The sequence below is a fragment of the Erpetoichthys calabaricus genome, chromosome 8, assembly GCF_900747795.2.
Source record: "Erpetoichthys calabaricus chromosome 8, fErpCal1.3, whole genome shotgun sequence".
Classification (NCBI taxonomy): Eukaryota; Metazoa; Chordata; class Cladistia; order Polypteriformes; family Polypteridae; genus Erpetoichthys; species Erpetoichthys calabaricus.
This window is the reverse complement of record NC_041401.2, coordinates 31388122-31415906: the sequence shown is the minus strand read 5'-3', so window position 1 is coordinate 31415906 and position 27785 is coordinate 31388122. Positions and strand designations below refer to the sequence as shown.

The window sequence follows — 27785 nt, the reverse complement described above, 5'->3', positions numbered from 1 at the left end:
ATTTAAATGATCTGTTTCTACTATACAAAATTTTGTAAATGCATAATATGTACAGGAAATTTAAAATGTTTGTTTTATCAAAAGTTTTAAACATCTGTTTCTTACTGTGTAGAATAAGGATATTTGTATAGTATGCACTGTATATATCTGAATACAAACAACACAGTAGTACTGTATGTATGAAATGGGTGATGCTTTTATAGATCATGATGCTTGCAGTTAATAATTATCTACTCACATATTTATGCAAATAGCTTTTAATTGTTATTGTCTGTAAAAGCTGCAGCATTACATATATGAGTATTAGACATTTCTTTAAAATTTAATTGCAGAAATGAATATTTAAATTGATATGTTTCTTCCAGAAATACATACATGTATTTACTTTTGTATGTTTATTTTTTATTATTATTATCACATTTTAGTGCCACAGCATCAGTCTTAAAGAATGTACCAACCCATACCAGCCGGGATGGCGCACCAGTCCACCTTCACACATTCAAACGCTTTCATACCAAGCCGATAATAGTTTCCAATCGGCCTAACATGCGTATTTTCATATTTCCCGAAGGAAAATATTTGCTCACCTGGAAAGGAAATGGGGCTTGCTGGTAACAGCCCAGAACAAAATGCGTTTTATTCACAGGTGTGCACGTGTGCTGAAAGTAAGTGCGAAAACGTTGTGCAGAGCAGCATCACTTTTGATAAATCATAAGTATAATTATGAAAAGCATGATATCTTTACCTCCTGCGTGCACCACGCACAGTGTGGCCCAAGCTCCAAGCACTCGTAGCAGGTCATTGCGGTGCGAACTGAGCACGATCCTAGTCAACAGAAAGCGACAAGGATTAGCGCGGCTTGCCTCGCGGACCCGAGCCACAGTATACCGTATCGTAAGTAGTCACTGAAGCAAATAGTAACGGCTTACCATGTAAGGATTACAGTATTTATAAAGCAGGTTGTTAACATGTTTCATTTTCAAAATAAACCATTACCAACTGAAATTCAGTGCCTGATTATTTGAACTTTCATTTTCCAGTATCCAACATACCGAAACCGCTAGACAAAAAGTAAAGTTTATCATGTGGGCAAATCTTTTACCATATAATGATCAGTGAATCTTCTTTTAAAAGTAGTCCACAAGAAAAAAAATGTCCCACCGTTTCATGAACATGCATTTTTTATGCAGCCTCATGCACAAAAAAAGACTAATAAGCACGTTTGGCTCTAATATCACCGTTGATGTTATTTTTCGTTTCAGGTTAATATGCCTACATATAAAGGCAGCACCTGCTTTAGCAGCACGTCGCAGGATACCCAAAGGGTCTTAAAACAAGAGAAAACATTATGAAAGGAAGGAGCCAGGTAGGAGATAGTCTGCTTTTAGATAATCGTGTAAATATTTGAATACAGGTTGAAACAAGACATAGTACACGGTGCCTTTTTAGACAAATTGAAACCACAATGTTTCCGAAGAAATCTTTCTTTTTGTTTCAGAAAAAAAAAGAAATAGACTTACAACGGCTGGAATTCTGCGCTTATACATTTACTGTATGTAGCTGAACAAAACTGCACCGATAAACAGGCACACATTGAACAGAAACGAAAAACGTCGTTCCTTAAACATAACCCACCCACCGTGATTCACTGGATAGTCAACCCCAATAAAAATATTAGCGGAACAAGTCTTACCTTCCGCGTGCTCCTTCGCGTAGAAGAAAAGGAGAATAAGGCTGTATCGTACTAAACCCATTAGTCTTCACTGTGGTTTCGGCTGTGGGGGATAAATAAGAGCTCTTTAGACCGAGAAAAGAAAAATCTATTCTTGGTTCTTTCACAAAAAAAAAACTACTTCTGCTTCTAACAGGGCCGTTTTTGTAATACAGAAAAGAAAAAGAAATCTACGGTTAATTCAGCGCGATCCGCGCCTGCTTACCTGTTGAGGTGTACCTGACACGCTGCACTTCAGACATGCCACAGACTATCAATTCACTTCCTTGTTTGCGTACAGGTAAAAGAAGGTGTGGAAATATGCATAACCTGCGATGTTAAACATTACACGTATGGCAGGGTTGTAGGGGGGGCAATAGCGGCGTAGTATGTAAATATGAGGGAGGGAGGGAGGCAAAAAAGCAGTTAACATTCAGCGGCAGTGCATTAACGCTAGAAGTAATACAAAATTACAACACCTCTCTCCGTTTTTAAATGGTAAAATATACCTGTGTCAGCGAAGTCATATTCCCGATATGTTGTAATTTAAACCACCGTCTAGGGTGATTTTTTATGATACAAACTTCCTATTTTGCTGACGACCTTCACATTTAAATGCATTTTAATCTACTAATTTTTCATGTGGCACAGTTCATGACCGTTTATTATAATTCAGGGTGGCGGGGGGCAGCATCAGACGCAAGAGGAACCAACCCTGGATGTGGCGCCCACTCACACATAGAGCCGCATCAAGACAATTTGGAATCACAATTTAACTCTCGCGCCTTTTATCTTATGGGAATAAACCATTGGATTATGGGGTAAACGTGTAGACTCCACACGGAGAGCAACCTGTGCGGGATTCGAACCGGGCATGCTTGATCTATGAGGCTGAGGCGTTAAAGGCTGCGCATGATCTGAATCCCATTTATGAAGAAGCAAAGTCGTCAAAGCACAACAGATTTATTAAGTTTTTAATTTAATTCATTAAATAATAGATTTTTATATTTTGGCATTTTGACTGTTTAAGCAACAGAAATTACGAATGTTTTTTTTACTTGTATGCTAACATAATCCTATAAGCACTTTTTTATATTTTGAATAATAATATAATGTAACATAACATAGTATAACATTTCCAAACTACTTAATTAAATTTAGGGCCATGAGGATGGGATGAATATTTAAACTTGATTGTAAGTAAATAAATATGGTAATTTGTTTAAACATATTAATCCAATATCATTTAATATATAAATTATAGATTGATGAATCCAACAGGTTGACACTACACTAATCACTAAGTATTATTGTACTTATTACAACAGCTAAGATATAATTGTTTACTTTTTTTGTTTTTTGTTTCCCAGTTGAAGCACAGACAGGTAAATTGGTTTGCTCATGGTCACACAATGTCAGTAGCAGGGTCTGAGCTCACAGCCACAGGATTTGAGGTCCAAAGACTTAACCATTACTGCTACACTGCCTATTATGTGGGATTATATGTACTCCTAGTTTTTGTCTCACCACTGAAAGAACTGCTTAGGTTTATTGATGATTGTACATTGTGTTAATGAGTGTAGGCCAAGCATACTTGTATATATTTCAGCATGCCCTCTGATTGCCTTGGTGGGTTTCTGCCTAATTCCTAATGTTCTACCCACTATTAAATCATGAATTAAAAAAGTAAATGGATGGATAGATAGATTAATTAATTCTTTCATCCTTCCCTTATGTAAATTAGGTCTCCGGGGCAGGAACTCTCACAGCAGGAGACAGAGCCAAGGCAGGAAGAAACTGACAATAAATTTAACCAGCATGTCTTAGGGATGTGAATGGAACATTGGAGGAAAAGTCCCCTTAAACATGAGTGGAATGTGCATACTCCATATGTACAGTAGCCAAGGTAGTATTTGAATCCTGTCTTCTCGGGTTAACCAGTGCACAACTGTCAGATGTATTCTTCTTTTGTGTAATTCTTTGTATTGTTATTGGGTGTGTTCTGGAAAAAGCTATGTTTCCCTTTGGAACAAATTATCTATCTATCTATCTATCTATCTATCTATCTATCTATCTATCTATCTATCTATCTATCTATCTATCTATCTATCTATCTATCTATCTATCTATCTTGAGAATGGTCTGTATTTATATTTATATTTATTGTCATGCTTATACGTGTATTTCTGCATAAATGGCACAAAGATGACTAACAAGAAAGATGCAGTAACAACAGCTAATATCATGAATCTTCAGCCTGGAATTAAAATCTGAGACTGAAAAGGCATCTCTTATACAAGCAGGCAGATCATTCCACAGCTTTGAGGCTCTGTAGATAAAAACCCAACCATCTACTGTTGTTTTATTAAATCTAATAGTCATTAGTGCACCAGCATCTTGACATTTTAATGCACACTTTCAATGTATAATACTGTACATTTAATGTATAACAGAATTGTAGAGATACAACCCAAAAGTGTAACAAGGTGTGGGCCAGTCCACTTCAACACACACTCCTGCACATACCCACTTTCATTCATGCCTTGTCAATTCAGAGAGGCCAATTAACCTAACATGCTCTTTTTTATTGTTGTCCAAGGGATGTTCATTATCCAGAAGAAATTCATATAGACATGGAAAAACATTGCTAACTGAAAACATACAGTGACCAGGCCAAGAAGCAAACCTAGCCCTGTGAGCTATGCTTCCATAATAATATTATATAGTAGCATTATTACAATTAATACAACACTCCGTCTGGTTACTGTGGACGCCTAGTTTCAATAGATTTGACTTTACTGTTTGCAAGTTCCATCCAGCCAATGATTTGTTGTCAGATCTGTAAAAATATATATATGCATTGCTGTAATATTTGTCTTGTAAAAGGACTTGGTATGATGCTCTCTATGAGATGCTTACTGTGTAATGAGGACTGATTGTTAGCGAGTCTTATAATACCAATTGGAATTTTGGCACATATTTGTGTTTGTGTCCATAGGCATGCTTATACTTGCATTGTGTATGGAAACCCATCACCATATGTAATGTTAATTACAGCTGTCTTAACAGTAAAGCTAAGAAGGTGCTGAGGGTAAACTCCAAACTGTCTCTGAACAAAATTTTTGAAAAAATATATCTTTAGCAGCAATAATATAAAAAAATTAGATGTCTACAATATCTTTTGCAGTCAAAATAAAAGAAAAATTAATTAGAAGTCTGGAATATGTTTTGAAGCATTCTTTATATAGGCAGTTTGGTGGTGCAGTAAGTAACACTGCTACTGCACAGCACTCACCCCATGTTCTGTTGGGAGGGGTTGTGACTTATATGTAGAGTTTTGTATGTTCTCAGATAACACATTGTTAGAACACTTAGAACGTCACTTAGAACACTCTAGACGAGTACAGGTCATTCAGCCCAACAAAGCTCACCAGTCCTATCCACTTATTTCTTCCAAAAAAACATTAAGTCGAGTTTTGAAAGTCCCTAAAGTCTTACTGTCTACCACACTACTTTGTAGCTTATTCCAAGTGTCTATCATTCGCTGTGTAAAGAAAAACTTCCTAATGTTTGTGCGAAATTTACCCTTAACAAGTTTCCAACTGTGTCCCCGTGTTCTTGATGAACTCATTTTAAAATAAGTCTCAATCCACTGCACTAATTCCCTTCATAATTTTAAACACGTCAATCATGTCACCTCTTAATCTTCTTTTGCTTAAACTGTATAGGCTCAGCTCTTTTAATCTTTCCTCATAATTCAACCCCTGTAGCCCTGGAATCAGCCGAGTCGCTCTTCTCTGGACCTTTTCTAGCGCTGCTATGAGTTTTTGTAGCCTGGAGACATAAACTGCACACAGTACTCCAGATGAGGCCTCACCAGTGTGTTACAAAGGTTAAACAGAACCTCCTTGGACTTGTACTCCACACATCATGCTATATACTGTAACCTGATATTCTGTTAGCCTTCTTAATGGCTTCTGAACACTGTCGGGAAGTCGATAACTTAGAGTCCACTATGACTTCTAAATCCTTCTCATAAGGTGTACTCTCGATTTTCCGACCGCCCACTTCCTATGTGTAATACCAGACCCTCCACCAGGGGCATCTGTAATACAATACAATACAGTACAGTTTATTTTTGTATAGCCCAAAATCACACAGGAAGTGCCGCAATGGGCTTTAACAGGCCCTGCCTCTTGACAGCCCCCCAGCCTTGACTCTCTAAGAAGACAAGGAAAAACTCCCAAAAAAACCTTGTAGGGAAAAATGGAAGAAACCTTGGGAAAGGCAATTCAAAGAGAGACCCCTTTCCAGGTAGGTTGGGCGTGCAGTGGGTGTCAAAAGAAGGGGGTCAATACAATACAATACAATACACAGAACAGAAAAAATCCTCAATAAAAAAAATAAAAAATTTTTTAGAAGTATGGAGCAGAATTTAACAGTAGATGATATCACATAATAAGATTTAGATAATTGTAGACTCCTGGAGACCTCATCCATCAAGCTGCCTCCCCCATTTGGCCATTCCACGGCTGAAACAGTGTTGGGCCAGCCAATCCGATGAAAGGATCCCTCTTTCTCACGATTCCTGTGATCCTCCATCAGGGATGACTTTACCTTAGGCAGGCAAAACAACTTGGCAGGTGGGCCGTGGCACTAAGTGCCACATTTGAGTACCGAGAAGAGAAACAGAATAGGTGGGGGTTAGTATCCAATTCTAACTATCATGTTACTTATGTTTTAGTGCTAATGACTAACAACAGAGATGCAGTATGTACAGTTAATCAGCAGCTCTGGTCAGGATATGCTAAACTGAAGTAGTGAGTCTTTAGCCGGGATTTAAAAGCTAATAGAAATTTACTTCAAATTAAAACAAAAAATATATCAGCAGTTCAGAAAGAACCGTGCAGTTTTAAATGCTGCTTATTGAACATTCGTTCTCTTGGCACTAAAGCTGTTTTGGTAAATGATATTATATTAAGTACAAAATCTGATCTGTGTCTTCTCACTGAAACCTGGCTTAGTAAATGTGACACTGTCCCCCTAGCTGAGGCGTCACCAGATGGCTACTCGTTCCTTCATAAGTCTAGAGATTTTGGTCGAGGAGGAGGCCTTGGAATAATTCATTGTAACAAAATGCAAATCACTTCTAAAAATTTTGGCAACTTTACATCCTTTGAGGCATTCATTTTAAATATTAAAACAGATTCCAACACAATTATAGTGCTAGTCTACAGACCACCAGGGCCATATTCATTGTTCATGACTGAATTTAGCAACCTTCTATCTGATTTGGCTATAAATTATGATCACGTAGTACTGATGGGGGATTTTAATGTACAACATTGATGTGGAAACTGACACTTTTAGCAAATGTTTTACTTATTTGTTAAATTTAGTAGGATTTTGTCAGATTGTCAAAGGTCCAACTCATAATCATAACCACACATTAGATTTAATTATAACTTACAAAGTTGAAATTCAAAATTTAAATATCACTCCATTAAATGAAGTTATTTCCGATCACTACTTAATTACATTTGATTTAGTCCTGCCCTTGTCAACACACTCCCAGATTAAAACAAAGACAGTGCGACATCTAGATTGTAATTCTGCTTCAAAATTTATAGATACTTTGAGTAAGTCAAGTGTAATTGTGGAAAACAATTTAGATCAGCTAACATCACATTATAATGTGACCTTGAGAGATGCTCTGGACACAGTGGCTCCCCTTAAAACAAAAGTGATCAAAGCATATAGAAACTCTCCCTGGTTTAATGAAAACACTCAAGCTCTTAAATTAGAGTGTTGAAAACTGGAGCGCAGATGGAGAACAACAAAGCTACATGTCTTTAAAATTGCATGGACAGAGAGTGTTAATACAGTAAATATAAAAAAGCCCTCTTTAAAGCTCGCTCAGAATACTATTCTACATTAATAGATAACAATAATAAAAATCCTCGGGTACTGTTTAGAACAGTGGCTAAATTAACAAATGGAAATTCAGATCAACAGTGCAAAATACCAACAGATATTAACAGTACAGACTTTATGAACTTCTTCAATGAGAAAATTAAAAATATAAGATCCCAGATCTCTGCATCACACTACAAACCAAATACTAGCTTAGCAGACCCTGTCTCATATTGCATTCAGCACTTTAGTAATTTTAATCCTGTAACTGAGCAGGAAGTCTTAACTTTAATTTCTAAAATGAAGCCCACTACTTGTTCCCTAGATCCAGTGCCAACAAAACTAGTAAAAAGTGCAATGAATGTTCTTGCAGCGCCTATTCTAAACATTATCAGTAGTACATTATTGCATGGCACAGTACCTGATACACTAAAAGTGTCAGTCATTAAATCATTACTTAAAAAGTCAGACCTAGACCCACACATACTAAATAATTATAGGCCTATTTCAAATCTACCGTTTCTCTCTAAAATACTAGAAAAAGTAGTCGCCAATCAGCTTCAGTCACACCTTACGCATTACAATTTATTTGAGAAATTCCAGTCTGGTTTTCGCACTGGTCATAGTACAGAAACGGCACTAACGCGGGTTGTAAACGACATTCTGATATCCTCTGATGAAGGAAACTCCACTGTAATTATGTTGTTGGACTTAAGTGCAGCATTTGACACCATCGACCATTCTATTTTACTACACAGGCTAGAAAATGATGTTGGGCTTACAGGCACCGTGCTCGCTTGGTTTAGTTCTTATTTATCAAATCGATTCCAATATGTACAGAAATGTGCTGACAATACTCCATCATTATACACAGAAGTTCAATATGGTGTCCCACAGGGCTCAGTACTGGGACCTTTACTGTTTTCACTTTACATGTTTCCACTGGGATCTATCATTAGGAAACATAATGTTAATTTTCACTCGTATGCAGATGACACCCAGTTATACCTTTCATTTAAATCAGATGAAGTTTCTCCAGTGTTGTCTTTAATTAGTTGTGTTAGCGAATTAAAGGAGTGGATGAATGAGAACTACTTGTCTTTAAATACAGATAAAACAGAGATGTTAATTGTTGGAGGGAATGACGCTGATCATAACAATATTTTTTCATCATTTAACTCATTTGGAATACCAATTAATTTTACTGAATCAGCCCACAATCTAGGAGTTATCTTTGACTCTAGCATGTCATTTAAAGCGCATATTACAAAGTTGTCCAAAACATGCTTCTTCCATCTTATAAATGTTAGGAAATTAAAGCGCTTTCTAAATAAACAGGATTCTGAGAAATTAATTCATGCATTTATCTCTAGTAGGATTGACTAACTGCAATGCGGTGTTCACTGGATGTTCAAAATGTTCTTTATACAGCCTCCAGTTAATACAAAATGCGGCTGCAAGAATTATTACAAGAACAAGAAAATACGAACACATAACTCCAGTTCTTAAATCCTTACACTGGCTCCCGGTTAAGTTTAGGGCAGATTTCAAAATCCTTCTTTTAACATATAAAGCATTAAATGGCCGAGGTCCGGCTTACTTGTCTGAACTTATCATGACTTACAAACCAGAGCGCACATTAAGATCTCAAGATGCTGGTCTGCTTATGGTTCCAAGGATTAATAAAATAACAATGGGAGGTCGAGCTTTTAGTTACAGGGCCCCTAAACTGTGGAATGGTCTGCCTGCTACTATAAGAGATGCCCCTTCGGTCTCAGCTTTTAAATCCCGGCTGAAGACTCACTACTTCAGTTTAGCATATCCTGACTAGAGCTGCTGATTAACTGTACAGACTGCATCTCTTTTGTTAGTCATTAGCACTAAAACATAAGTAACATGATAGTTAGAATTGGATACTAACCCTCACCTATTTTGTTTCTCTTCTCAGTACTCAAATGTGGCACTTGGTGCCACGGCCCATCTGCCAAGTTGTTTTGCCTGCCTAAGGTAAAGTCATCCCTGATGGAGGATCGCAGGAATCGTGAGAAAGAGGGGTCCTTTCATTGGATTGGCTGGCCCAGCGCTGTTTCAGCCGTGGAATGGCCAAATGGGGGAGGCAGCTTGATGGATGAGGTCTCCAGGAATCTAAAATTATCCAAATCTTATTATGTGATATCATCTACTGTTAAATTCTGCTCCATACTTCTAAAAAATTTTTATTTTTTATTTTTTATTGAGGATTTGTTCTGTGTATTGTATTGTATTGTATTGACCCCCTTCTTTTGACACCCACTGCACGCCCAACCTACCTGGAAAGGGGTCTCTCTTTGAACTGCCTTTCCCAAGGTTTCTTCCATTTTTCCCTACTAGGTTTTTTTGGGAGTTTTTCCTTGTCTTCTTAGAGAGTCAAGGCTGGGGGGCTGTTAAGAGGCAGGGCCTGTTAAAGCCCATTGCGACACTTCCTGTGTGATTTTGGGCTATACAAAAATAAACTGTATTGTATTGTATTGTATTGTAATACCTTACATTTACTGACATTAAATTTCATCTGCCACAAATCTGCCCAAGCCTGTATGCTATCCAAGTCCTTCTGTATTGATATAACGGATTCCAAATTATCTGCTAATCCACCTATTTTGGTATCATCTGCAAACTTAACCACCTTGTTACTTATATTCCTATATAAATCATTTATATATATTAAAAATAGCAGCGGCCCTAGCACTGACCCCTGTGGAACACCACTCTTAACATCGGCCAGTTCTGATGAGGTTCCTCGCACCATCACCCTCTGGTTCCTGTGTCTGAGCCAATTCTGCACCCATCTAAAAACATCACCCTGAACTCTCACTTCTTTTAATTTGATGCCCAACCTCTCATGTGGCACCTTATCAAATGCTTTCTGAAAGTAAAGATAAATTATATCATCTGCTCCACTTTGATCGTATCCTTTTGTTGCCTCCTCATAGAATTCCAGCATGATAGTAAAACACGACCTCCTTCTTCTGAACCCATGCTGACTGTTCACAATAACTCCTGTCCTTGTCAGGTGTTACTCAATCTTATTCTTAATAATTCCTTCCATTAATTTTCCTGTGATGTGTTAGATGTGGACTGCAAAAACATTCAGGCACTATCTATCTATCTATCTATCTATCTATCTATCTATCTATCTATCTATCTATCTATCTATCTATCTATCTATCTATCTATCTATCTATCTATCTATCTATCTATCTATCTATCTATCTATCTATCTATCTATCTATCTATCTATCTGCCTGTCTGTCTGTCTTTCTTTCATGCTAAGTATTGCTTTGGTGTGAGCATTTACTGTTCTAGTGCCTGCATTGTAATGGAGATGCATCATGTCCAGGGCGGGTTTCCTCCTGCATATCTGTTTTCTGGGATTGTGGGCCTCTTCTGTCCTGCATTGAATGTGCAAATTACAAATGAATGGTTGGAATTATTGATACATTTTTTTAGAAACTGCATTCATTTTTTATACATTGTATGATATTAGATTCTTTGCACACCTCCATTCAAGGAATTAAATACTTCCTGTTTAGTACCATATTAACACTGGCAACTATTCTTAATCATAAATTTGTTATTACTGCATTACATTCAATAATACTCATAAGTGAGCAATTGTGAGTGCTTCATTGCAGCTCAATCATAAACATGACTATAACATTTTATAAACTATTGATTATAAAAAAGGTAGCATGGTGGTGAAGTGCCTAGTACTGCTACCAGACAGCTGCAGAGACATGGATTTGGGCAGAGTTTCCACAATGTCTCTATGTTCATATGGATTTTTTACCCCAGGACCCTGGTCTCTTTCCAAATCCCAAAGACCTGCAGGTTTGGCTGACTGATGATTCTTAAAAGTATCACTGTGAGTAAAGTGTGAACATGTATGTAAATGTGCCCTATAGTAGGTATGCACCCTGTCCAGCTCTGGTTTCTGTCTTGTGGCCAATGCATTAAACATAAGGTCTCTGTGTTCTTGTTAGCATTTTTTAGGCAGCATTTTTCCTTTTTGACTGAAGAATTTTCTTCCTAGATACATTACCAACAATGGTGCTACTCTCCAGAGGTCCTCTTATTGTTGATGTATGCACTCCAGAGGCAGCTAGGAAAGCCTGAAGATCTTGGATATTATTTTGCAGTTACCTTTTACCACTTTTATTATTCTCTTTGAGACGTTGGGTGATATTTTAGGAGGGTGTCTACTTCTTGTCAGGACTGCCATTATTTTAAATGCTCTCTACTAGTATATTCTTTTCCTAACCATGATCTGTTCAAAATGGATTTATATGTTTGCCCAGACTGATGATCATCCACTCATTTTTACCTCCACACTTCTGTTGATGTTTCTTTAGTTTGATGATGCATGATGCTAGTGTGTAAGAAAGTGTAGCTGGTATAATTCTAGACTAGTAGAAGATTAGCTGACCTGCTTTCTTGTAATTACAGTATATATATTTACTCTTCCTAACACATCATTTCAGATCTTTGTGACACTGATCCACTTGATCCTGTTTTAAAGTGACCTAAGTCATAGAACCAAGGGTTCACTTCTTTTTGCGCCACCATAATTACTGTATACTTTGTGTAGCATTTTGCTGTATAAACATTCACATTCAAAACATTCAAACACCCCAGATAGGCTTAAACTGGAGAAGGACAAATTGGTTGTAATTGCCTGTCACATTATTAGCACCTAGACTTATCTTGTTTAACTGGAAGAATTCCATCCCACCTTTTATTCGTCACTGGGTGACTGATTTTCTATGCTATATGAAATTTGAAAAAATCTAATTCTTGCTTAGAGGATCTGTTTAAAATGTCCTTAAAATATGGCAAGATTTGATTAAAGCAGATTTAGAATAAGCATTTATATTGGGGCAAAGGAACAATTTCCCTTCTTTTTTTCTTTTTTCTGACTATTTTTGCCCATGTTCTTGGCTCTCATCTCTTTTTCCCAGGTGGGTGTTGAACTCAGTTTTGTTAGGTTTTGACTGTCTGTCTGTCAGTCCTTATATTTGTTTCTGTTTCTACAATAAGAAGAACTTCTTAGCCCAAAGAGATTTTAACATATGTTATGTGTTAGGACCAGCCTGGTGTTCCAGTCATCATAAACATGCACTCTCTTTTCATCTTTTAATTTTTTAATCAAATGCTCCAGCTTTGAAAGTCACAAATAATATCCTTTAGCTTTTAATTAATTGCTCACTCTGTTACTTAGCTGTAATTTTAATTTATTCTTTCTGATGGGGTGGTATGAAAATCTCATTAAAATGTGATCAATGCAGGCCTAAAAATAACATATACTTAAGTAATATTCTAACTAAATACCCACAGATTGCAGCACAAATAGTAATTAGAAAGCACATTAAACTCGTTATTATACTTACAATGATTGCTCAATAGTAATTATTTAAAAGGTCTGTTAATGTTCTGAGTATCTAAGGCAAAATTAAGGTTAAGGTTAAGCTCTGTAATATTAAATTAACCACCTCACACTAATGATATTTACTATACTAAAGCTTTTATTTCATTCATATAATCATGAATATTGCAGTCACCGTGGAGCTGCTGGAGTGAGTTCAGTATCACAATCACAATCTGTGCAGAGTTTCCATGTTCACTGTATTTATGTGTTGGTTTTCTTGGAATGTTCCAGTTTCTTTCCATATCCCAAACACATGCTGGTTGGATATATTGCAGACTCAAAATTTGCAAAGTACACGTGGGTTTAGTTGAGTTAGGCGAGAACATGTGCTCTGTGATGATCTGGTGTCCCATCCAGGGTTTGTTACTTTGCTGTTTTCAGTATTGCCTGAACAGCCTCTGGCTCCCCTTGATCTAGCATTGAAATAAATAGGCTCTGAAACTAAGTAATTATACTGATGCAACCTGACAATTTAGCTAATTTACAGTTGAAGATATAATAGTGACTAACAGTCATATCATCGAATCTACAAAAACCTAAATTCCTTCATAAAAGGGAATATGCATACACACAACCAATTATCCACCATTATCACCTTCTGCTTATTGTGTGAAGAAATAAGAATTCATTTCACAATATTCATTACTTGTTAGAATGTGTAATGTTTTGACAAATTTTGATCGTTGTTAGTGGGGCAGTCTCTTAGTTTATCTAATTCTTCCAATACAACTCGGAGTCCTGCCATGTGCAAAAGTTCGCTGATGACACTGCTATCGTGGGCTGCATCAGGAATGGGCTGGAGGATGAGTATAGGGACCTAATCAATGACTTTGTTAAATGGTGCGACTCAAACCACCTACACCTGAACACCAGCAAAACCAAAGAGCTGGTGGTGGATTTTCGGAGGCCCAGACCCCTCATGGACCCCGTGATCATCAGAGGTGACTGTGTGCAGATGGTGCAGACCTATAAATATCTGGGAGTGCAGCTGGATGATAAATTGGACTGGACTGCCAATACTGATGCTCTGTGTAAGAAAGGACAGAGCCGGTTATACTTCCTTAGAAGGCTGGCGTCCTTCAACATCTGCAATAAGATGCTGCAGATGTTCTATCAGACAGTTGTGACGAGCGCCCTCTTCTACGCAGTGGTGTGCTGGGGAGGTAGCATTAAGAGGAAAGACGCCTCACGTCTGGACAAACTGGTGAGGAAGGCAAGCTCTATTGTTGGCATGGAGCTGGACAGTTTAACATCTGTGGCAGAGCGAAGGGCGCTCAGCAGGCTCCTATCAATTATGGAGAATCCACTGCATCCACTTAATAGTATCATCTCCAGACAGAAGAGCAGCTTCAGCGACAGACTGCTGTCACTGTCCTGCTCCACTGACAGATTGAGGAGATCGTTTGTCCCCCAAACTATGCGACTCTTTAATTCCACCCGGGGGGGGTAAACGTTAACATTCAACATTATACATAGTTATTGTCTGTTTTTCACCTGCATTATTATCATTCTTTAATTTAATATTATTTATTGTATCAGTATGCTGCTGCTGAAGAATGTGAATTTCCCATTGGGATTAATAAAGTATCTATCTATCTATCTATCTATCTATCTATCTATCTATCTATCTATCTATCTATCTATCTATCTATCTATCTATCTATCTATCTATCTATCTATCTAATTTTCACTGTGCAAGTAATTTATGTTAAAAGTGGCTATGTGGTAGTGCTGCTGCTTTGCAGTAAGGAGACTGTGGAAGATTGTGGGTTCGCTTCCCGGTTCCTCCCTGTGTGGATAGCGCTTTGAGTACTGAGAAAACCACTATATAAATGTAATGAATTATTATTATTATTATTCTTGTAGAATTTAGTTCAATTCAATTTAGTTCAATTTATTCTTATAAAACACGGTTCTGCTTAAAAATTGCAGCATGTTATGCACTAAATACAACTGCAAAAAATGTATAGTTAAATTAAAATGGAAAATAAAAAGGATTTATTTATATATACACATATATATATGTAACTATAAATAAATACAGTATTTGTTATAGTTTGTAGTTGAGAAGTTTGGAATGGTTTTCGGTGAACTCATTTTTATATTTGGAAGTTCTGTTTCTAGAAAAAACAGGAATTCTACTTAGAAACTTTTGGTTAGTTCAAGCTAAGAACATTAATGAAGTGTCAGTGGTTTTTCCATTATTTTCCATATTTCTTATAGTTTTCTATAATAAATATGGATAATAATGGAAGAACCACTGACACTTCATTAATGTTTTATATAGTTGCTATCTACCTAAATGATATAATGCCTTTCATGGCTATATACTGTATTCTATTGTGACTCTTTGGTGAGTTGTCAGTGAGAAAGCAGTAACATTTCATGAAAGTACTGAAGCACACTCTAGATTTTGAACAGAACACCATCTAATTATGGCACAGTCTGTAATCTTAAGCTCTGCATTCTATAGTCAGTTATGTACGTCCTTACTGTTCACTGGAGTTTTAATACATTTAAATAGCAGCTTTTTAAGAGTGTCTTTACCACTTGGCCAGTTTACTGTTTCTTAAATTCTGTAAATTCCACAATTCCTCAAACCTTATCAACAAAATAAAAATTCATTGTGATTGAAAAACACAAACATTATAATTGAATGTATTTATCACAAGAAGAGTGTAACGTTACTGATGTAAGAGTGTGTAGATTAGATTCTGGAGAAACATGACAGAATGGCTTAGAATTTTAAAAGAAACAAGATCATTTTAGTAGCTCCAATAGGCAATGCTGCCATCTCACAATGTGTTATCTTTAACATGATTTCTAGTTGGATTCATAGGGTAAATTGTATCACATGTACAGCATACAGTGACATTTTTACTTGCGTGTGCTAATCATTTCGTCATAATTCTCCAGAGCCAAGATCAGTGAGTATTAGTACGTTACCACCAAACGTCTGTCTTTCTTACCTCAAAACTGTTGGCTTTCTTATCTGAAATGCCTATCTTACCTCAAAGTTAGAATTTCATATGTTCTGTTGTGCATTAAGGGTTAACTTCTGTGTGCACTTTGCATGTTATCCCAATGTCTGTGTGTGGTTCCTCTGTTAAGCTAGTTTTCTAACTCACTCCAAGGGCATGATGTCCATTTAACTGGTCACTCTCGACATCCTGGGTTGAGTGAGTGAGTGAGTGAGTGAGGGTGTTGGCATGAGGGAGACCTAATGTACTAGCATTCTATCCGAGGCTGATTCCCATATTGCAGCTGTTGTAGCTGCCATAGGTGCTGAATCTGTGCATCCCTGACAAGAAGAAATTAGGTTAAGGAATGGATGGATTTAATTCAATTTGTAGTGAGCAATTTACAAAACAACAGTGTTTGAATTTTGAAACGACAACTGAGCACCTTGTTAGTTTCCATCTTTTACAGGGAATATGTTTTAATGAACATAATTTATTGCCTTCTGAAAATGAAATAATGAGCTAACAGTGCTGTGTCTGAAAGATGAAACAATTAGAAAAATAGCAATAACAACTCAAGTGGAAAGGGTTGTCAGTTTTTAGACTTTGTTTTATGACTCTGTTTTAAAATAGTTATTAAAAAAACACAAACAATTACAAGGTAAAATAAGTAACATTTGGATACTCTCCCAAATTCTGTCGAAATTACAAATGAAGTACTCATATAAAACTAAATAAAGAGGCTCTGTTTAGTGCCCGGCTTACTAAGAGGGAGGGTTAATGGAAAAATGTGGATTAACATGGAGAGGCAAGTCCATGGGGAATTCCCATTGTGGTGTTTAACGATACTGTTTAGCACAACAAGGAATGGTGTGAGAAAGCCACCAACCATGGAAACAGTGCTTAGACAAGAGAACCTGTGTAAACTCTGACAATTCTTCTAGAATACCTGACTTCATCTTTTCAGATACTAAGCAGGCTGCTGGAATGTTTCTGGTAGCAGTTTGTAGTTGGGCTCAAAATGGAAATCTGCAAAGAAGAAACACCCGTGCAGCATGAAGGCCGATTAGTCACTTCAGATGATGGAGCTCTCCTTTGGTTTGACTGGCTAAAATAGATACAATTTTAAAATGTGGATCTGAGCTTGTGTTCCAGGAGTTAATTGAGAATGTGCTATGAAGAGAGTGTGGTCTGAGTCAGTAGAAGCCTGACACGAGTTTATTGAGGACCATACTGCTCTCTTTCTGCCCATAGCCTTGAATCTAAACAGCACAGTGCACAAATCTATGCTGCTTATTCAGTTTAAATACGAGTGGTCACTAAGATACAGCCAATCATTCACCTATCCTTTTAGGCCAATTACAGCCATGTTTGGTTTACAGTGTATATGTATCACAGAAACAACAACTTTTGAACTTGAGGGTTGTTAGGTTGTGGAATTCACTGCCAGGTCATTCCAGATCAAGATGCTCAACAGACCATTGTATTCTTGACTGGTCAAAGATGTATCGTCTCTTTCTATATGCTTGGAATGCATTTCCTCTTGGCCAGGACTGTGATGCTGCAGGTAAGGTTGTTAGTTCTGATTGTTCAATGCCCACATCTTATTTGGCGCTGTATTACCCCTCTATGATGTCTGCATGTTCTCCAGGTGTTCTGGTGCAAACGTGCTTTTGGGTCAGTTCTTGCTACTGAACTGACTAAATATAGACAAGTGATGCAGTGTTGTTAATTGCTTTAAACAATACTCTTCTCAATCAGTCTTTCCATATTTTGGTTGCCTGTAGTCAGTATTTAAACTAGATCTGTAATTACCTGAATGCAGTTTTCATACTTTGCGTGAGCAGGTGATTGATTGGAACAGAAAGTGCTTTCCAGTTGTGTAAATCCCTGGAAAATCTTCAAGAGGAGATCTCCCCTGGAACAAAGGATCATTGACTGAGCTTGAAAAGTGAAACATTTTGCTGGTAAAATGAAGAGTGGGGGATCCACACGAGGGAGGATAAAAAGTAATTCTGCCACATTAAAAACGTTTATGTAGTATCTTTCTATAATGAATACTACCCTAAGGCACTTTGCATGTATACACACTTTAAATCCAGCTATTTATCTACTGTTAAATCATAAGCACGTTAACTTAGTTCAGCATCACAAAGTAAGTCATTGACAGTAATTGCTCCAGCACCCTTATGGTTGAGGGTGCAGTTCCTTAAGTTGATGTCACATTACAAGGCGTCTAGTCAGAGGGAAGGTCAAACTTAACAACTAAAGTTACTGATCTCGTCGCCAGAGCATGTCAGTTTACATGGATAGAAATCACAGGCCATCACAAATCACACAACTCCATACCGACTTTCCAATATAATCACGTTTCCAAAGTATTGCAATGTCACCTCAATAATGTGCTAACAGATAGAGTTTGTGCTGTATGAATGCTTTCCAGGTACAATGAATTCAGCGGCAATTTTGGCCTGTTCATTCTTTTTTCTATTCAATTGTGGTGTGTAAAACATGAGACGTCAGACAGAGAAGCCTCTGTTCTGTTTGTAAGGTCCAGAACACCAGTGTTTCTTTTTCCCTGTAGCTGCATTATATGCTTGTACTTCTGTGCAAGATCTCATTGGTTGTCAGCTTTTATGCACACAGAGCTTGCCCCTATGACTTAGACAAAATCAAACCTTATCTTTGATATTATCGGGATGAGTCACAGACTAGTTGGACTAATGATCGGAGATCATGCCACAACTGTCCTTGACTCACTAAAATTATGTAAATGGACTCTGCAACTGTAAATCGCTGGAAAAGTCAGGTAAAGTTACAGGCCCTTTAGTCTTTACTCCACATTGCCTGCAGTTCACCCTTCTCCTACAGACTATCATCAGTTAAAGCTACAAGCATTGTAATTCCTCACTTATACATTTCTTAGAGCAGACAGTATCAGTAGGAGTTATACTGAAAGCAATAAGGCCCTAAATAAAAAAAGTACAATTCCAGGTCATCAAAATACAGAATAGATCACAGCAAAATATGAGGAGAAGCCTGTAAAATCCACCAGATCATCAATTTTTCAATCCTCTTGTCCAGTAAACACCAACAGTGGTTTGCAAAGCAGGAACCAATCATAGCTGAGGAACCAGTCCATCAGGGACACACACACACACACAGTATGAAGCTGCCAATTCACCCACCATGTATGTTTTTGAAATGTGTTAGACAAGAGAGAAAATTTGAGTGTAACCGATCTAAAATGCAAAGTAGAATAGTTGGCTTTTCAGGCATAAAAGTGCTTAAGGGCACTATATAAAATATAAGTAATTGTCTGCTATCCTAACAAGTAACATTTTGGCGTGAATGAAGAATATGCAACTTTCCCAGCACAATCCATGGCAGACAAATTGCTTCAGGCTAACCTGCTGGAATGCTTTGGGTGTTTGCTACAGTATGAGTGGAGTGACAGTTCTTTGGAGGAATTTAGAAGGAAATTCTTTTACTGAACAATTGGAGCTGTGGTTCCTGATGTATTCCTCAACAGAAGTAATAAATATTAACATGATTTCCTTCACAGCATTAGCCTGCGTATGTAACCATTTTAATAAGATGGCCATTAAAAGTTAAGCGGCCCTTATTCTTAATGTTTATGATACATGTAGACATTATATTTGTGGCAAGCATTAGCCAGTTGCCGTCATCCAAACCAGTATTTTCTCAGTGTTTTAGACCACAGATTACTTGCCCAAGTCAAGAATATGGTGAACCATTTGGAAGGCCTCAGTTATGTTACCATATATATTTTACTGCAGGTAAACTTGTCACTTGCATGTGGAGATCAAGTGAAAATAATACTGGGACAGCCCTTAGGAGAACACATTGCAGGGATACTACATGTATGCTATTTAGGCAACATCTCCTGTGGCTGTTATCATCCAGAAAAAGAGGACTGTAGCAGGGGCTACAGAAGAAGATAATAACAGTGCCAATGGGCTAAACAGCACAAAGTCAATGTGTCACACCATCCTTTCCTACGCTTGTCACATACAGACCTGTCTAATACATCTAACCTATTTAATGTCCTGTTGCTTAAACACAAATTGTATCCTTTTTCCTTGCAAATTTAATAACAATATCAAATGCATTGAGAGTGCAATGGAGAGTGACTTGTTCACAGTTCAGTTTTGACCTTTCATGAAGCCCAAAATCCTTACCAGCACACCTGGTTTCAATTTCTAAAACTAAGCTGGTTTCATTTTTACAAGGACTCTCCCTGACAAGCCTGGTCGGGGATCCATGTATGGATATGATGACTGTCACAGGCCTGTTTGGGATCTGTGTATGGGTACGATGACAGTCATCCCACTTTGATAATACGTCCACATTCTCAAAGACTGGGATGGACTGGCACAATGTGGAGGGTTACCAGGTTAGTCTCAGACCCCCATGACTCTGAATTCGAATTAAGTGAGTTTGAGAATGTTATGCTACGATTTAGGGCATACTGTATATTGCATCTGTTGATAATTAAAATACAACAAAACCATTCATTTGTATAGCACACTTTCCTACCTGAAAGTAGATTAAATTGCTTTATTATAGAAATAGCTAAACAAGAGATAGATAGATAGATAGATAGATAGATAGATAGATAGATAGATAGATAGATAGATAGATAGATAGATAGATAGATAGATAGATAATAGCAAAAAATCTGAAAATCTGTTAAGCAGCTTAGTCAAATGAGCAGGCACCTTATCACTTTATTTACCTTATTCTGTCTTCCAATCTGTGTTAAGACAGTTTTTTTTTCATAATCAATCCTAATATACCTTTTTATTATCTCTCTCTCTATTGTTGGTCAAAAATATGTGCTCTCAGGCAGGGTTTTTAATGAACCACATGCCTGAGCTGTAAAAAAAACAAACTTATAGTCTTTCAACTAGTCCAGAACAGACATGTTTGTGCAGGCGGCGTGAAGGGCTCTTATTCATTTACTTCAAACTGCCACAGTCCAATCTGCACTTCCCTCTGTAGCCTAAGACAGCAGCTCCGTGCAAGCCTTGTTAGAATGAGGATTGTGTTACGTTACCCCTCATCTGGGGTCAGCTGAATGAAAAGCATTGATCTTACACAATATTGTTTGTCACTCAAGTTTATGTCCATGGATTAACAGGTGTCCCCAACCAACCATATGAATGGTGTACTAGAATCATAAGTAAGGGGTGCTGCTAAGCTACACTGGGCATTATGAGTGAGTTAGAGAGTGAAAGCATCTAAAGGTATGAACACAATGAGCTCTCATCGTACTCTATGACTGAGGAAATATTCTCATTGTTCTTCCTAGATTATGTTTCACAGCATATACACTTGTGCTGAGAGTCTATTGCTAAGTGCCAGAGATGGTTAGTTGTAGCATCAACAAGTCAGGGAAATTGAAGAGCTGCTGTTATTCTTAAACTGTAAAGTAAAAGTTATCACTTAGCATTCTGGTAAAAAAAATACTGAACTGTGTTTACTTAAAGTGGTGGCATAGTAGTTAGTATTTCTGCCTTATTGCTCAAGGGTAAGGGATTCAATTTCCAAACTTGCAACTGTCTGTACAGTTTGTCTAGTCTTAGTCTGGGTTATTGTTGGGTACTCCAAAATTTCCTCCTTTGTGTATTGAAATGCCAGCTTTCTTTTGGTATTAATGCTTGTGCCCTGTAGTGGGCTGATATTCCCCTCAATGTTCATTTTTAGCTAGTATGTGATGTTTTCAGGAAAGGCTCCAGCACTGTCCCCCATACATCTGATTAAGCATATTTAAAAAGTGGATGCATGCATTTACATTTTACAGGATCATAAAAAGAGTGTGCTGTTCCTAAGATTTTATCATGTGCTGAAATATTTGCTCATCACCTGTTATCACCTTTAACAGCAGATAACACATTTTGACAAATAAAACTCAATAATTGTTTGGATTTGATATAATTTTCTCAAACCTGCTTAATTTAATTCTGGGTCAAAGGGTGCTGGGGCATACCCCAGCCACACTGGGAGTAGGGCAAGAACAAAATCTAGGCCAAATTACTGTAGGAAAGTCTTTTACATAATTTTTAATTTAAAAAAATATAAAATACCTTGTGCTGCTTTACAGATCTTCAGGTCTGTTTTCCAGACTTGGCCTTTTTCCTGTTGTACTGAATTCTCAACAGACAGTTTTAAATTGGGCAGTTGTGAGTGTGCCCTTCAATGGGCTGGTATCTCATCTGATGTTGGGTCCTGACTTGGCATCATTAACAACGTATAAGAGACTTTGGCTCCCTGTATTGTAAATAGCCTGTTCTAAAGGACGGAATACAAGAAGGAATAAAATGAAGGAATTAAACAGGAACATTTTTAAACCATAAGAATCTTATGCTGGTATGCTGATTTTTATTTCAAACATCATTTATATATGCCTTTATGCAAAGTGATGTTAAATTTCTTTTAATAGTAACCTTATTAAAGTACGTACTGTGTTATAATAATATAATATAATATAATATAATATAATATACTGCGGTGGGTTGGCACCCTGCCCAGGATTGGTTCCTGCCTTGTGCCCTGTGTTGGCTGGGATTGGCTCCAGCAGACCCCCGTGACCCTGTGTTCGGATTCAGCGGGTTGGAAAATGGATGGATGGATGGATGGATGGATAATATAATATAATATAATATAATATAATATAATATAATATAATATAATATAATATAATATAATAAAACCATACTTGTGAGTTAGAAGAATCCATAAGCATTCAGAAGCCTGTCCCAACATCCTTCTCACCTTATGAGAAGGATTTAGGAGTCATAGTGGACTCTAAGCGATCGATTTCCGACAGTGTTCAGAAGCCATTAAGAAGGCTAACAGAATGTCAGGTTATATAGTGCCTTGATGTGTGGAGTACAAGTCCAAGGAGGTTCTGCTCAAGCTTTACAATGCACTGGTGAGGCCTCATCTGGAGTACTGTGTGCAGTTTTGGTCTCCTGGCTACAAAAAGGACATAGCAGCACTAGAAAAGGTCCAGAGAAGAGCGACTAGGCTGATTCCAGGGGTACAGGGGATAAGTTATGAAGAGAGATTAAAAGAGCTGAGCCTTTACAGTTTAAGCAAAAGAAGATTAAGAGGTGACATGATTGAAGTGTTTAAAATTATGAAAAGAATTAGTCCAATGGATCGAGACTGTGACTTTAAAATGAGTTCATCAATAACACGGGGACACAGTTGGAAACTTGTTAAGGGTAAATTTCGCACAAACATTAGGAAGTTTTTCTTTACACAAAGAACAATAGACACTTGGAATAAGCTACCAAGTAGTGTGGTAGACAGTAAGACATTGGGGACTTTCAAAACTCGACTTAATGTTCTTTTGGAAGACCTCTCTTCCTCTAGTTCTCATCTAGAGTGTTCTAATGTTCTAAAGGCTGGACCCTAACCCCAGGTGGGGCTCTAGTCCATCACAGGGCATACACTAATTTATATTGGTCCAGTTTGGAGTCACCCATTAAGGTAACAGACATATTTGTAACAAATCCTACACACTGGTCAATTGCCAAAAATCCTGGGTTCCAACTCGGTATCATTAACATAATCACAGTACAACATTATTTGTACTGATGGAAAACAGCAGAAAGAGAAAAATTCAACTAATCTTAATTGTAGTTTACCCATTACATCCACCAATACAATGATAAGACATTTACATAAACACATCCCGTGAAATTTCTTCGACAATCCATAGTACACGTTACAGTCTATTAGTTCAATAGGTTTTTGAAGACACTTATCAGATGTTAAAAATGATTTGTCGTGGCTTTAACTCACCAGTATAAATTAAGCTTATAGCATCCTATTATACTCCAGTATAAGTATGTCACAGCATGTCCTACTGTACTTCAGGGACACTCCAGGCAGAAATTAAAGTTAAAAGTTGCTGATATCAATGTAGATTGCAATTATGAGAGACAGAAAAAATCCAGAAGACAAATAGAATCTCTTAAATATAGTTAACTAAACAACATTTGGCTTGCATTAACAACCACAAAGTTATTGTGGTTTGCAGCTTTCATATGGTTATCTACACAGACAGACTACTTAGAGAAGTTAACATGGCAGAGACAAACTGCTGGGCATGAAGCAAATTGCAGAAGCCACTTATATATTAGGAAGACAAAGAAGACCAGCCCTGGCACTGGCTTTGTATTAAGCATGAAGCAAATTGTGGAAGCTGCTTACACTGACTGATACACACCATTATGACACAAAGAAAAGCAATGTCCACAGCCCTCGCTGACCATCAGGCCAAATGCGAGAGGTGCTTGTTATAAGGGTTCATGTCTTTCTTATGGCAAACTGCATAGGCAGACTGCTGGAGAAGGTAACAAGGCAGAGAGAGAGAAAAAGAAGAGCAGCCCCATCTGCTGGGTGGGAAGCAAATTGCAAAAACCACTTACATGACAGGAAGAAGAAGATCATCCCCAGCCAAAAACAAATCGCAGAAGCCTCTGACTCGCCTAATACACACCATTACTGGCATGAAGAAGAACAAGGGCAGTGACCCCCACTGACCTTCAAGCCAAATAAAGGAGCTTCACTGACAAATACATAATCACTTGTGACCCACTGGGGCTACAACCCTGATTTTGGTCTTAATTGAAAGCTTATGACGTGATGTGCACTATTTAAGTTACACATTAAGGAAGTGCAGCATCAGGCCAAAACATCTTCCACCCATGTGAAAACATTGCTTTTACATCCTTACATCAATGTTTGCTTGATGAGTGGTACTTACGTGGATTACATTGGCATTGTGCTCACCATGTGGTGGTCTTTTTTCACACTGGACAAAAAAGAAAGTGTGGCCAAAATCTAAATGTTTAGCGTCCTGTATATAAACCACCTTTATTTGTGGACTAAAGGTCCACAGATTTGCTAGTTCTGTTGAAAAACGTAGTGGTAACATGCTGAGCTGAAAAGATCAAGCCACTATCTTGCATTTTATTATTGGTTTCATTTTTATTGTAATCTGTGATTATTTAATAAATGCCTTCTTATTTTTTCAATGTGTTTTCTTTCTAAAGGTGATGTGGTTAGCACTGCTGCTTCACAGATTCAGGGTCCAGCCTTCAAATCCCACACCAAGTCCTCCTCTGTGTGCAGTTTGCACATCCTCCCGATGTCTCTGTGAGTTTTTCTATGATCAGGGTTGCTTTCTGATTTTTTCCCATAGCCCTTTGTGACCCTGACATGGATTAAGTGGGACTGAGAATGTTTTTTTATGTTGAAACATGCCCACGTAAAATGATTAACGTATGGTTAAACTTTGGGATATGGCAGGAAAACCAGAGTGCTCAGAGAAATATATGGACAATATTGGGGAGCTGGGATGTGGCAGTGCCAAATACTTCCCAAGTCTCAAATCATAGAAGAGTCAATGCACAAACACACAAACATCTAGAGCTTATCAAAGTAAATGAACCATACATGTCTGTAAATAACTTTTGTTCATGCTATATCATATTTCAGACTGATGACACTGCAACATTTCAGTCTGGTGATGTGATGGTGTTTAAAGGTAGTTTGTCCACTCAGCATGGCGCTCATGTATCGGCTTCCACAGAGCCAAAGCTGAGCCCCATGAGCAAAGAACGAGACGGCGCCCTGTCCCGCCCAGCTGGCTGCGTGAGTCATACCGAGGAGGCGGATGCAGATGAGCAAATGCAGGAGTAGAAGCGATGGCAGAATTGATGAAATTTGTGATAGGAACCTTGGGAACGTGAACATATTTGAGATGAAAGCTGGTGCAGTACTCCATGTACTTGTAAGGCAGGCTTTCAGCCTTTAATTATTTTTAGGTATTTGGTGTTATAAACTTGACATTTTGTACTGATATGAATGAATAAAGGAGATATTTGTCTGAAATGATGTGAGAATAAATGTACGTAATTATGGTTGAATGTGGGGTGTTGTAAAGGCGTGTACTGTATTAATGTTAGCATTCCCTCTTGCTGCTCCATATTTTATACTGGGTGTAGTTTTAATCAAGGCAGAGATGTGTCAAAATATTGCAGTTAAATGCCTGTGGTTTCATATTACTGTTATATTTGGCTGACACCTTTGTCAGATGTAACATTAGGGATGGTTTGAACCATAATTAGAATTTACAAAGCAGTGTTCTGGCCAACTTTAAAATGTACTGGCAGCGAAGACAGTTTAATAAATAATTCATGATTCTTCAGATATAACTACTGGAGAAGATGGTATAAGAGAAGATCGATCTGTAGGGACTTGACAGACAACAGCAGTGGCTCCCTCCTCGCTCACGGACTCCCAACACTTAATGTCATTCATCCATCTATCCATTTTCCAAACCCACTTTATCTTGAGCAGGGTCGCAGGGATGGTGGAGTCAACTCCAGCATCCATTGGGTGCAAGACAGGAATAATCACTGGACAAACTGTCGCTCCATTGCAGGGAGAACATGCAAACACACACAGGCCAGCTTAGCAATGGCAGCCCACCTAAGCTGCATGTCTTTAGACTGTTGGAGGAACTAGAGCACCCGAAAAAACAAGAGGAGAACATACAAACTCCACACAGAAACGGGGACCCCGACTTTCTTGTAAAATTAAAATGCAGTGTTCTGGCCCATTTTTAAATGTCCTGACAGGGATGACAACTTAATAAATAATTGATGATACTTTTGGCATAACTATTCCAAGGACGATGTTGTAACAGAAGAACGCAGGGGTAAAAGTACTTAGAATACAGCAGCAGTGAGTCCTCCCCAGCACATAGTGTCATTCAGACCTTGGCACACTTTGTCTGGTCTTTTTTGAGGTAGACCGGAGACACACCTGAGAGCTTTGGGACTTCTAGAGTTCTACATGCGTGTCACCCATAGGTGGTTCCAAAGGGCAACTTAAAAACTCTGTCCAGACTCTGCCATTTGAGCTTGGAGATGGAGGCAAAGAAAGTGGCAAAGAGCTTGCCTGGCAGGAGGAAACAAGGCCAGTGGAGTTCATGAGTGGGTATTAGGGAATGCTCTTATGTTTTTTGACTAGTGAGAGAACCAGAATTATAGAAGAAAGGGTTCGGATTTCTCTTTGTTTGGTACTGCATCATTTTATACCAGTGAGGGGCCAACACTAGATGGTACAATGTTTTGGGGGTCTGAAACTTAAACAAATGTGGGCACATTTTCTCTAGCCCCCCACTCCATTCAATTATGTAGGCTTGAAAATGTCATAGAAAGGCATTTATACTGTACATGCCTTCATCAATGCACACATCCAGCCATTCTGTCCTTTACTGTCATCACAAAGTACTTTTCTGGAGTCTAGTCATTTTTATAATGGTTTTCATCTTTTGTTTAATTGTTATAATCTTATAAATTAATAAATAAGCTTGTTGGGAAATTGTGGCAAGGTTTATGTATTAATTATATGAGAAAAACGTATATTTTGGTGGCAATTATTTCAAGTAATATGCAGGAACTGGAAAAATACTGACCCATGAACCCAAAACTAAGGATAGCCCTAAATCCATATATTCTCACAGCAACCTGACACGTGTTCTCCTCAGGTTGGCCTTTGAGAGTCCAATACAAAATTGTTTCATGTGTAAGTAGAGCAGTCGCTGAAAATGAATCCTTCTGTGTGTGTGTGTGTGTCAGCATTTCCAGAATATGAAAACAAGGTTAAAAACCTTTATCAAAGTATACATTTA

General features: G+C 37.8%; 1 protein-coding gene across 3 annotated transcripts in view; it reads right to left on the bottom strand.

Annotated features, from left to right (window-relative positions):
• itgb6 (integrin, beta 6) overlaps positions 1-27785 on the bottom strand; it is a 108943-nt gene that overhangs the window by 62593 nt on the left and 18565 nt on the right. The window contains exons 1-3 of one of the 3 annotated variants that reach the window (XM_051930581.1): positions 1938-2316; positions 1694-1775; positions 746-825 (exon numbers count right to left, since the gene is read on the bottom strand). In XM_051930581.1, the coding sequence (XP_051786541.1) occupies positions 746-825; positions 1694-1754 (141 nt within the window). In that variant the 5' untranslated portion in view covers positions 1755-1775; positions 1938-2316. Of the gene's footprint in view, positions 1-745; positions 826-1693; positions 1776-1937; positions 2317-27785 lie in introns of those variants that run through there. The other 2 variants (XM_028806412.2, XM_051930580.1) reach the window with 2 other exon arrangements.